Source organism: Papio anubis, chromosome 1 (genome assembly GCF_008728515.1).
Source record: "Papio anubis isolate 15944 chromosome 1, Panubis1.0, whole genome shotgun sequence".
Classification (NCBI taxonomy): domain Eukaryota; kingdom Metazoa; phylum Chordata; class Mammalia; order Primates; family Cercopithecidae; genus Papio; species Papio anubis.
The window spans coordinates 108,058,374-108,070,243 of record NC_044976.1 but is presented as its reverse complement, the minus strand read 5'-3'; the positions used below and the strand labels follow the sequence as shown (position 1 = coordinate 108,070,243).

The window sequence follows — 11,870 nt, the reverse complement described above, 5'->3', positions numbered from 1 at the left end:
AGATCTAGGCCCAGAAAGAGGCATCCTTTCTATAGAGCACTTTATGTGGCTTCCTGCTCTAAGGCGATCAGAAAAGGGATCAAGAAGTTGGAAACAGGGCCAGGCGTGGTGGCTCATACCTGCAATCCCAGCATTTTGGGATGCCAAGGTAAGAGGATTGCTTGAGCTCAGGAGTTCCAGACCAACCTGGGAAACATAAAGAGACACCATCTCACAAAAATTTTTTAAATACGGCCAGGTGTGGTGGCACACCTATAGTCTCAGCCATCTGGGAGGCTGAAGTGGGAGGATTGCTTGAGCCCAGGACTGGATGCTGCAGTAAGCTATGATCCCACCAGTGCCCTTCACCTTGGAAAGCAGGAGACTTTGTTTCAAAAAAAAAAAAAAAGTTGGAAACACCTTACTAAGCCCATCATAATCTCTATGAACCCAGCTACCGCCAGGGTCACCAGCCAGTCCCTTGGAAGGAGCAGTGACAGACACGGTCTGGGCAGCCAGGAGCAAATAAGACAAGACTATATATAGCAAGTGTGGTTGAGGCTTTATTTTGATCAGGTAGGCCTAAGGCAGGGGCCATGCTGCAGGAGCAGGGCCTGTAAACCAGTCAATGCTGCTCTTTCATGCAGCACGGGGACAGCTCGGGGCTGAGCTCCACAGGCGAGGGGCTAGGCAGGCCCCTCAAAGCAGACACAACTACTAACAGGAAGGAAGGTCAGGCTGGCTTTAGTGCAGCGAAGGGTAATGTTGGGAGGGGGATGTTCATGAAGGAAAATGGGTAGCTGAGGCTTTAAAGGGCCTGCATAGGACAGGGGTTTAGGGGAAGTGAGGAAGTCCAATAAAGTCTTGGGGGTAAAGATGGGAATAAACAGGAGAAAAGGACAAGGAGCCAGGTGCTGGGATGCACAGTCCAGCTTCACTCCACAGCCTGGGCAGCGGGCTGAATATGGGCTCCTCACTCCCACCTTCTGGCCTCCAAGGCATTACTTGTTGCCCCAGACAGCCACCCTTGTGTACAGAGGTTTTGGGAGGAAGCGGCTGGACTTCATGTAGGCAGAGATCTTCTCCAAGCCCTGAGACGGGGGAAAATAAGGCCAGAGCTCAAGGTCAGCTGCCCATGAGGGCTGGGGTAACCCCACTGCAGACACAGCAGGTCAGGGCCCTGGCCACAGCCTTTCCACATGGGCTCCAGTGCTGTGGCATCACACAGCCTCTTAGGGTCCCCAGATCTGCAGAGTTAACTCTTCCAATTTCCTTGAAATAATGTCATACCATAATAACAGCTACCACTTATGAAGATTCTACACTGTGCTGGGTGGTCTATATCCAAGAGAAATTACAACATAAGCTTAGAAAATCCACTTGACTCTTCTGCAAGGCTGAATCTATTATCACCATTTCTCATGTGGGAAACAGAAGTCCAGCAACTACCTCACACTCAAATAGCTAGTAAGGGGGACAGAGCTGCAGTGTAGCCTGGTTCTGTCTCTCTCCAGTTCTGGCATCTTTCTGCCAAATTCCCATCCTCCCCCAAATCCCTCAGGAGGTCCTCTTGCTCTCTGACTGCACAACATTCTCCTGTTTCACGGGGAGGCTCCTGGCTTGCCTAGGTTTGCACACACAGAGGGGTCATCAGAAAATGTCCGTGCAGCCTGGAAGAGAGCCCAGATCTCACCCAAGGACCCGGCAAAACCTGGATGAAAGTGGACGAGGTGTGTTGGGCCAGCAAAAGAAAAGTCAGACCAGGTTCTAATCATTCCTTGTAAAGCAGAAAGTCTAAACCTCCCCACCTGGTACCTGAGCTAAATACTACTGTGCCCTAACCCACCTCATCTCCAACCCCACTGCCACAGACCAGGCTGTATGACACTCAGGTGTGCTCTGTACGATCTTCCCAGGATCAAATGGCCATGTAATTTCTAAGGATTCAGTCAGAGCCAGGGCTGCCTATTCCCAAAGGGCCACGTCCAGGTGGACCGTATGCTGCAGCCCTCAGCTCTCCTCCCCTCCCACCACCTCTTACATAACCCCAAGGCCACTCAGCCTGGACCAGAGCCAGGGCTGATGGGAACTAGCTGAGTAACCAGATCTCGATGGGGAGTGGGAAAGGAAAACAAATTCTAGGCTGAAAAACTTGTTGGACTAATGCCTCAAATTCCCAAATCTGTACTAAAGTAGGATTTGCTGCTCTCAAACAAGTTCAGCACGGGTGAGATGGTTCCCCGTGAGTGGGGGCAGACCCTGGGCCCGGTACCCAGGTGGTGCCACACACACCTCACAGGCTGCTCTGCCTGCACTGCAGGCCTCTCACTGCACTCATTTTTAGGATGGAGCGGTCATCTATGCATCTCCCACTGTGCCTCACACCCTGCCTCATGCAGAGGAGAAGGTCGGTGAATAGGAGTAAAATCAGTGTGCTACTCATCTCACAGGGGGAACACTTGGAACATTGGAGGGAAAAAAGAGAGGAAGAAAGATAAAGAAGGACACTGCCCCAGCACAGAGCACGTCAACACACACTCCTTCAACAGGGGCACCCACATATGTAGCCCTAATCTAGCTCCAGCCACAGCTCTGGCTCTCAGGATTTTCCACATGGGGGTCCGATCGTGCAAAGCTTCTGGGGGTAGCTATGAATACTGCCTGTGGGTTTCGTACTCGACATCAATGCCACCGTGTGTCAGTCCTACTATTGCCAGCTGCATCCGCACTCCTAAAGTTCTCTGCCTCTTCCAAAGCGTCCTGGGCTGTGAAACCCAGGCTGGATGAGGCCTGAGGCTTTTTTCTTTTGTCACAAAAGGGAGAGCCCTGACTGCTGCCCATAGATCCAGAGGCTCACAGGGAGCCCAGCACAGTCTCCACTGGCTCTGGGACCCTGAGCAAAGGCCTGACCCTCTCATTCTCAGTTTCCTTATCTCTAAAATGGGCAAGATAATTCTGTCACCCTGTAGGAATGTTGTAAAGTTCAAATTCCACACAATAGGTATAATGTGCTGGGCACAGTTCCTGGCATAAAGCCAGCACTCAATAAAAGCAAGTTATTCTTTGTGTAGCTCCAGGACTGGGAAAGCATCTCAAAGGAGGTAACAGAACAAGGGGCATCAAAGAGAAAGGAGGATGGGGGCATCACCTCAAAGCGGGAGATGAAGTCCTTCAGATTTGGGAAGGCGTCCAAGCACTTCGGCTCAAATATACGGTGGAGGTCAAGGACATCATAGGCGAGGAAATCTACAAAGGTGATCTGCAGAAGGCCAAGAATGTGTGGGCTGGAACCTCCATAACATAGGATGTATGACAAATCTCTAGTGTCCCCATCACATGCCCCCATTACCTTGTCTCCAACAAACCATGGCCTCTTCCCCAGGAACTGTGAGAAGTGCTGCATCATTGTAGGAAGTCCCTCCAAGTATTCTGGCTTCAGTTTCTCCTGAGGCAGAAAACAGCTGTCACCACCGTCAGACACAAGCTCCCTGCACAGATGCGGCCTCCCTAGTTCTGCGTATGGCCCCAGCTGGCCACGAGCAAGCAGCCGTCTTCCCCACAGCTGGAACTGGCTTCAGTTGGACATACCAGCATTTATTAGACTCCAAATGGGTAGCTGGAGGCTTTTGTGGCGATGGGAAGGCAGAGAGGAATGCAACACTATCCCTGAATCTGTCCCCACTGACCTCCCAACCACACTCCTCTGGGTCAGCCCAGGAGCACCTGAGTACCTGGCAGGCTCTGGACCCAGACACGAGCAGAATCAAGGATACAAAGAACTAAAGGAGCTCAGAGAAAGAAGTTGAAAGTTCCTCCTAGTGGAGTGGCAGAATAATACAATGGACATTGAGTAGTTTCTGGAGAGATGAGATTTTGAGAGGCTGAGTGGAAGGAGACAGAGGAACAAAGGCCCTCTGGCCGCCACTGAGCTGCCTGTTAGGAAAATGCATTCATCCCTGTGCGTGTCAAGGAGAAGCACTAGGAAAAGAATAGCACGGAATTCCACAGAGGAGGGTGCTATTACTTCTCCACTACGTACTTCTTTACCCCATAGTGTGAGTCTGCGTATTCCCCAAACAGGCAGATGGAGTGAACCAGCTGGGTTAGATGACCCGTGGCAAAGGTCAGGGGTCAGAGGTGAAGGGAATTCTGAATGCATGACTTTATTGTCTAGGAACTGAATTTCTAGCTTGGGATGTACAGACTTCCTATGATTGGTGGGGACTGATTTCAAGTTTTTATTTTATAGAGTTTAATGATATGTCAGTCACTCTGCTACAGTACAGGGAATCCTGAGAGAACCAAGAGCAGTGAGGAGTTCAAATTGTGAATAGGACCAGAGCAGATGGGAATACAAGAAGCCTGGCTTCTGGCCCAGACCAGGGAGGGACTCACAAAATCAGGGCTGTAGCAGACTCTGGCCAGCTGATTGGAGACGTCCATAGCCTGGTTCTCCAAAATGTCCACACGAATCTTCTCCTCTTCTGTCTCCCCACCTGCCACCCACAAAACACACTCACTCTGAGCATCGCACCCCAATCCAGCCAAGGAGGAGGCCACCTTCCCCCCACACACTGCAGCAAACCGCACTCACACAGGTTGTGCTTGCGGGCAATGTAGCGCAGGATGGCGTTGCTCTGGGTGATCTTGTGAGTCCCATCAATCAAGTAGGGCAGCTGGATGAATGGGAAACCGGGGAAGTGCAGTTGGGCCACCAGGTTCCCCAGCATCCCCTTCTCATAAGCAAGGACTTATGAGAAGAGAGGAGACCGGGCACTCACTGTGCCTGCTCATGGCAGGCCTGAAATAAGAATACTGTCATATGGACGAATGAGCTTGGACACAGATCATCATGGAAGGGCTGTGTAGACAGCCAGGAGTAGAGGGTGGGCAGGAAGACTCGGATCTAACCCCTCTAAGCTGGGAGAGGAAGTCACGGTCAGTGTTGCACTTGCCCCAAGGCAGCCCCTTCCCCTGCACCTACATTGGGAAAGTCAGGCCCAGCTTGAATTTTCATTCCAGCCACTGGCTTCTGTCATAGTCAGGGGCGCTGTGGTGGGAGAATGAAGTGAAACAGAGCCTCCCCAGAGCCCAGCCCTCCTTCCCAGGACCCTCCCAAGGGCCAGTGGCAAGACTGAGACAGGTGGACCTAGAATCCGACCCTCAGTCCCACATCCCAGGGAGTTCAGAGAGAGAGAATCGGTGAGGCTCCTGGACTAGCGACTAAGGCTTCCAGGGTTTAGAGCAGAGCTCAGGAACCACCATCCAGTTACCCAGACAAAGGGGCCCAGCATCCCGTAGCATTCTACCTTTTAGGGACAGAGAGGGCTCCCTCACCCAGGGCTCAGGAAGGGACAGCCTGCAGCTCCAGCAGGAGGCCTGCAGAGTCAGCCACAGGTGGCCACCATGGGTTGCTTGGTGCCAACTCAGCGGGAGTGGGCAGGGCCCGGACACGAGGGTGCCCATTACCGTCCCCCATTGTGTACTTCTTTTCCTCATAGCTTGAGTCTGTGTATTCCAGGAGCAGGCGGATGGCGTGGGCCAGCTGGGAGAGATGGCCCGCAGCTCGGGTCAGAGATGGCGGGTCCCTGACTTGGTGAATTTCTCTGCACCAGGCAAGCCCCCAGTCTACACTGCACGCACCTACGCACCTGCCCTTCTTCTTCCCCCAGTCTACACTGCACTGAACCCCTCTCCGCCTCCCCGGCACACACACACACACACACACACACACAGAGGCATGCACAGGCCCTCCTGTGAGAGATAGCCCTAAAGAGGAACCGTCCCTAGAGCCGGTCCCCAGCCGCTCGGCACTTCCCGCCCACGCGCCCGGTCCCACCGTGCAGCGGACCCTCACTAACCCCGCGGATGTCCCAGTACCCCAGTGTCATGGACATGATGCTGGTTGGTGTGGATTCTGCAGACAGGACTCAGCTGGGCTGAACTGCGACTTCCTCTGGGGTTCCTGGCGTGCAGGGGCGGGACCTAGTGCCAGACCCGCCCCCTCGGCCCCGCTGCGCCCGCCGATGTTCAAGGTCTTCACTTCCAACCGGCGGATCTTCAAGGTTGTCACTTCCAACCAACAGGCGCGGGGGGAGGCACGGAGAAGATTGCTGGATCCTCACTGGCTGGAAGGAGTAAGATCCACCGCCACCTCCGAGTGTTCAGGGAGCAACGTCAGGAGGCCCTAGGCGGGGCTGGACCTCGCCAGCTTCCGTAGCCCCGCCCTGGGGCGTTCCACCCTGCCGCGCCCCGCCCCACCCCACCGCGCCCCGCCGCGCTTCAGAACTCTGCTAGGTCCCCAGGTACTTGGCTGGGCCCGTGAGAGTCAAGCCAGATCCTAAGAGAAAAGTTATTTCCCAGGTTCCTTCTTCTCCGGACGTGGCCCAGCCTTCCGCCTCTCGGCTGCCGAGTTTCCACAGGCTCTGGGAAACTGAGGCTGCCAGAGTCAGACCAAAGAGAGGTCTCAGAGAGTTTAATTCAACACTTCTTGGCAACTAAGTCTTAGAAGTCTGATGGTGTGCTCTCTCTGCTGAGTTGGGGAGCGTGGATGGAGGCCATGTCACTGAAGCTGGTAGAGCGCAGTCTCTGTCCCAGATGCTCCCGACCCTTTTGCGCTGGGCCGGTTCCCCAGCTCTGAGACGGTCCAGGCTCAGGAAGTGGCCTGTGTGTCAAGGTGGATTCCCATGTAGGTTTGCCTACAGCAAGGCGATAGCACCATGCACACACAAGTGCTTGGACTTCTGAATAGTTACACTTTTCATTATACATTAAGATATTAAGAATTTATCATTCTGCGTCTTTTTTTTTTGAAACGGAGACTCACCCTGTTACCCAGTCTGGAGTGCAGTAGTGCGATCTCGGCTCATTGCAACCTCCGCCTCCTGGGCTCAAGTGATTCTCCTGCGTTAGCCTCCCGAGCAGCCGGGATTATAGGTGAGCGCCACGACGCCCTGCTAACTTCTTTGTATTTTCTGTAGAGATGGGGTTTCACCCTGTTGACCAGACAGGTCTTGAACTCCTGGTCTCAAGTGATCCACCGGCCTCCGCCTCCCGAAGTGCTGGGATTACAGGCATGAGCCACGGTGCCTGGCCTGTCATTCTGCGTTTATCCGTCTTGAGCTGGGAAAGATAAAATGTCTAGGTCCAATTGTGAAAATGATTTTTTAAGAAAGCTAACACTCATTAGAATAATAATTATGAAAGAAACCAGAACTGATATTGTTACATTAGTATTCACCCATTTGGTAATTCCTTTATTGAAACAACAGTTGTTGAGATCCTACCATATTCCAGGCACTGGAAAACAATCCTTCAAAGACATTGTACTTTGGCCACCTACGACTAGAAGTCAGGTGGGAACTACAGGGGAGATATTTTGAAAATACGGGACACTTCTTAGTGTTTTTGCACACTGAGAGGCAGTGGAGTGGGAGAGGGGTTGAGTGCAGGAGAGAGAAGTAGTGCCCGCTGTTGCAAGGACTCTGAGGAGCCAGGAAGATGGGCCCCAGGTGGCTTCTTCAGAAGGAGGAGTACAGCTCTGCGGAAGGCGGGAAGGACTGGAACAGCAGGATCTCCAAAGTAAGGGCCACAGTGGCCACGAGGATCACACCAGCGCGGGAAGTGAGTCTGTGGACAGGGATCAGGAGCAGCGGGGATGGAGGAGGCAGAAGTAGTGCCCTGGGGAAGAATGTGCACGCTGTTGTCAGTTCATTTTCTGCATGTCTGTGAGATCTAACTGGTTCATTGTGTGTCCACATTCTGCATTTCCTTACTTACGTTCTGTCTCAGCCTTTCCATAATTGAAAGAGGGGTTTTAAAGCCTCCCATTGTTAATGTAGAACTGTCTATTTCTCCCTTCAGTTCTGTCAAATTTTGCTGCATATATCTTGTTTTATTCCTACTATGGGAATTGCATCCTGTATGAGAGAAATCAGTTATCCTTCCTGGATGGTCTACCAGATGACCTGTGCTTTCCTCATTTTAGAAGCTCTTGGTATTTTTTTTTTTTTTTTTTTTGAGATGGGAGTTTCGCTCTTGTTGCCCAGGCTGGAGTGCAATGGCGTGATCTCAGCTCACCACAACCTCCACCTCCCAGGTTCAAGCCGTTCTCCTGCCTCAGCCTCCCGAGTAGCTGAGATTACAGGCATGCGCCACCATGCCCAGCTAAGTTTGTATTTTTAGTAGAGACAAGGTTTCTCCATGTTGGTCAGGCTGGTCTCGAACTCCCACCTCAGGTGATCTGCCCCCCTCAGCCTCCCAAAGTGCTGGGATTACAGGTGTGAGCCACCGCGCCTGGGCACTTCTGGATATCTTTTTTAAGAAAACATGATTTCCTGGTGGGATGGTAGTTTTAAATATCTTGCAATCTGTAACAATTCATTGGAATCACAGGGTAAGTTACTGGGCAGTGGACAGAATGAGCCTGATGTCATGTAAGAAATAGGATTTTAGTGGAGCACTGATTACACTGGTATTAAGTATCATTTATTACAATAGGAATGAGTCACTTTTGTGTTCCTCAAGATGAACAGATGTCTTGAGTAGAATTAAATAGTTTCTGCGAAGCATGCTCAGATGTCTCTGAAGAAAGCAAACAACCATGGTAGCCAGAATAAACCCAATATTAGTCCTGATTGATTGGCCTTGTAACGGCCTCAGCAGAAGCAATTTGTTGGCATGAAGTCCAAGCGCAATTGTTGCAAGACTGAAGGTTGGGATTAACGATGTGAGTGAAACATGATTACCCTAAGGAGCCAGTTAAAGGGAGGTTGCCTTGTGAAGTTTTTAAAAGGACAGCTATGAAATTTTTGTCAGCAGGGTTGTTAGATTCAGAGTGGCAGCAATGGTCTGGAAAAAAAAAAAGTATAAGAAAATTTTGTTTTCTATTAAGTGGTAGATCGAGAACATAAGAGGTCAGAAGTAATAGGATGAGGGCCAGGTACAGTGGCTTGTGCCCATCATACCAGGTACTTGGGAAACTGAGGTGGGAGGATCACTAGAGCCCAGGAGTCTGAGGTTGCAGTGAGCTATGATTGTTCCACTGCACTCCAGCCTGAGCAACAGAGTGAGACCCTGGCTCTAAAAAAAAAAAAAAGAAAAGAAGTAATAGGATAAAAATAAGGAAGCTAACATTAATATTTTAGGTGGCTTCAAAGTAGAATAATAGCCAGGAAAGGGTGTTGGGTCAGAATGTTAATCCTTATCCAGAGTGCTGGGCAGAAGCTATCCACTTCTGAAGTCAGCATCTTCTGCAGCATACCTAAGAATCTCAGTTGAAGATTTCCAGTGGAGGCCGGGCACGGTGGCTCACGCCTGTAATCCCAGCACTTTGGGAGGCCGAGGCGGGCGGATCACAAGGTCAGGAGATCAAGACCATCCTGGCTAACATGGTGAAACCCCGTCTATACTAAAAAATACAAAAAATTAGCCAGGCGTGGTGGCCGGTGCCTGTAGTCCCAGCTACTCAGGAGGCTGAGGCAGGAGAATGGCGTGAACCCAGGAGGCGGAGCTTGCAGTGAGCCAAGATCGAGCCACTGCACTCCAGCCTGGGCGACAGAGCGAGACTCCACCTCAAAAAAAAAAAAAAACAAAAAAAAACACAAAGATTTCCAGTGGAATGCGTGTCCCAGAGTCCGGAGGAAATTTATGTCTTTTGAGCTAGGAAATAGTTAACCTAAGGATCCATACTTTGGAGTATTACTGCTGCGTCAGTTGTTAACAGTATCTGATAAGGTCCATTTCCTCGAGGATCAAACGTAGTTTATCTCAGGTCTTCCCCAGAACACTAAATCTCTTGTTGTGGATCATAGGTGAGTGGTTTGGAAATGCAGATCATATCTGTTGATGATAAAGTGGAAGGTACTCTATGACGCCCTTGCAATTCTTAATCATATTTCATCATCATTGTAATAGGACCAAATCAAAGATTGGTAGTGAAATTTTCAAATACATGGACGGGCCATTTTTCTTTTTCTTTTTTTTTAGAGACAGGGTGTTGCTATATTGCCCAGGCCGGAGTGCAGTAGCTATTCACAGGTGCAATCATAGTGCAGTACAGCCTCAAACTCTTGGCGTCAAGCAGTCTCCCACCTCAGCCTCCTGAGCAGCTAAGACTACAGACGCGAACCACCACACCCAGCTTGGCCTTGTATTAATTCATAAGGAGGTAACCTGTTGGTCCCAGAAGGGGTTGATCTTATACACACTGAAGCTAAAAGTAAGATTTTATTTTATTTTTATTTTTCAATTTGAGAGCAGGTACTGTTTATTAACTGACCAGCTTAGAAAAATAATCATGGAAGACACCTTAGTTCATTCTTCTAATAAGCCTGTTGATCTGGTGCTCCCTGTTGCCAGCATCTCCACCCTCTACAAAATGGGTGGTCTTTTTCTTCATTCCACCTCGTGGAGAAGATAATTTGAAGGGCCACAGGAAGTTATTTGTTTCTTTGCAGAGTTTTCCAACAGTATAGATCCCATGAATCAGATCCTTCATGCAGATGATGCCATATTTACCAAGAGATCGAGCAATCAAAGCATTGTCTGTCAAAGCAATTCACTTCTTATTGATTTTGCCATAACCACGCTTGTAGATTAGTTCATTTACTGACTTCAGATTTGGGTACCCCCATGCAATGTATGGCTCTACAATCCTCAGCATGTTAGCTGAAGCCTTGTTGAGCTTCACAAAGGTTCCATTGAAGATTTGACGAAAGCGAAGAAGCTGCAACACCTTTCGGACCTTTGGGCTCACACCATTGATATCTCTGATCCTGATGACAAACACTAATGTGGGTTCTGCAGGCACATAGAAGTTGCCAGCTTTTCTTGCCCCCCTCGCTAGTAGAATTTCAGTTCTATATATCTGCCTATTCGCTTTTTCACAGATATGCTTCCTCCTTGTCTTTTGAAGCATCTTTTGGGCAAACTTATTTCTCAGGCGCTTGATCTTCAGTTCTGTGAAATTCCTTTTCTTTTTCTGAAGGTTTTCTGGCACAGCAGGAACCTTCTTCTTCTCTTTGACACCCTCCATGGTTCCAGCCAGGAAAGAGAAGATTTTAGACCACTGGAGTTTAAAGGAGGTTTGTTCATCTTAGCTGCCAAATTTCATTAGTTCTCTCTGTTTTTCCTGAGGACCATGGATGATAAGGACGGTAAAATTCTGGGGTAAAAGGCAAACTTTACAGAGTTCCTTAATAACAATACCAGTAAAATGAGTGTCGTTGTCATTATTAGAGAAATAAGTGGAAATTTCCAGGTTGGAAAACTAAATCAAGCAGAAATTTTTGCCACAGTTAAAACAGCCATAACTCTCCAGCAAGGAAAAGCTTTAATCATCCATCTTGAAAGAGAAAATAATAATAATAATAATAATAATCAGAACATATTTATAGTGCATTGCAGGAGGCATTCATATAAAGTGATTGGAGGTCTGAAGGGCCCTCGAGATCTTAGTTCTTATTCATATCCCACCTTTGCATTTACTAGGATCGCATTGCTGGCAGTAGGACAAGTTTTTTAAATATCCTTAGGAATACCTCTAAAATTACCCCCACCAATGTTGGTTTAGTATTGTTGCCAGTTTATCCCTGCTATTATGAGTAATGTCACAAAGCATTTTTCTGAAAGTCCACTTTAAATTATTTGGCATTATGTGTCAGCTATCCTGAGAGCATTAAATAATCTCTTTTGCCATGAACACCCAAAATTTTCCCACTTCCAGATTTGTTCACTTTTCTACTTTTTGGAATCAGAGGTTTGTCTCTGACAGTTAAAAATGGCCTCTTTGAATCCTCTAAGACCCCTCTTTTCTGTGTGATTTTCAGGAGCATTGATCTTGGTGATGCTACTTGGGTTAGCATGGTGGTCCGCTAAAGTATTACTGGAAA

The 11,870-nt window shown here is 49.2% G+C and overlaps 1 protein-coding gene and 1 pseudogene across 4 annotated transcripts; both read right to left on the bottom strand.

Moving 5' to 3' along the window:
- Nucleotides 1–520: 520 nt before the first annotated feature.
- GSTM4 (glutathione S-transferase mu 4) lies at nt 521–6,184 on the bottom strand. 4 transcript variants are annotated; one of them, XM_031651714.1, is made up of 6 exons: nt 5,841–6,177; nt 4,574–4,655; nt 4,375–4,475; nt 3,329–3,424; nt 3,128–3,238; nt 530–1,070 (listed from the first exon to the last, which is right to left on the bottom strand). In XM_031651714.1, the coding sequence occupies exons 1-6, from the start codon at nt 5,874–5,876 to the stop codon at nt 981–983; spliced, it is 516 nt and encodes a 171-aa protein (XP_031507574.1). In that variant the 5' UTR covers nt 5,877–6,177; the 3' UTR covers nt 530–980. The 4 variants fall into 4 exon arrangements, with proteins under 4 accessions (XP_031507570.1, XP_031507574.1, XP_031507578.1 ...); XM_031651718.1 differs by lacking the exon at nt 5,841–6,177 and adding an exon at nt 4,964–5,028; XM_031651710.1 differs by having other exon boundaries at nt 521–1,070; nt 3,128–3,424; nt 5,841–6,184.
- Nucleotides 6,185–10,220: 4,036 nt separating this feature from the next.
- Nucleotides 10,221–11,014, bottom strand: LOC101012538 (annotated as a pseudogene).
- Nucleotides 11,015–11,870: the final 856 nt, after the last annotated feature.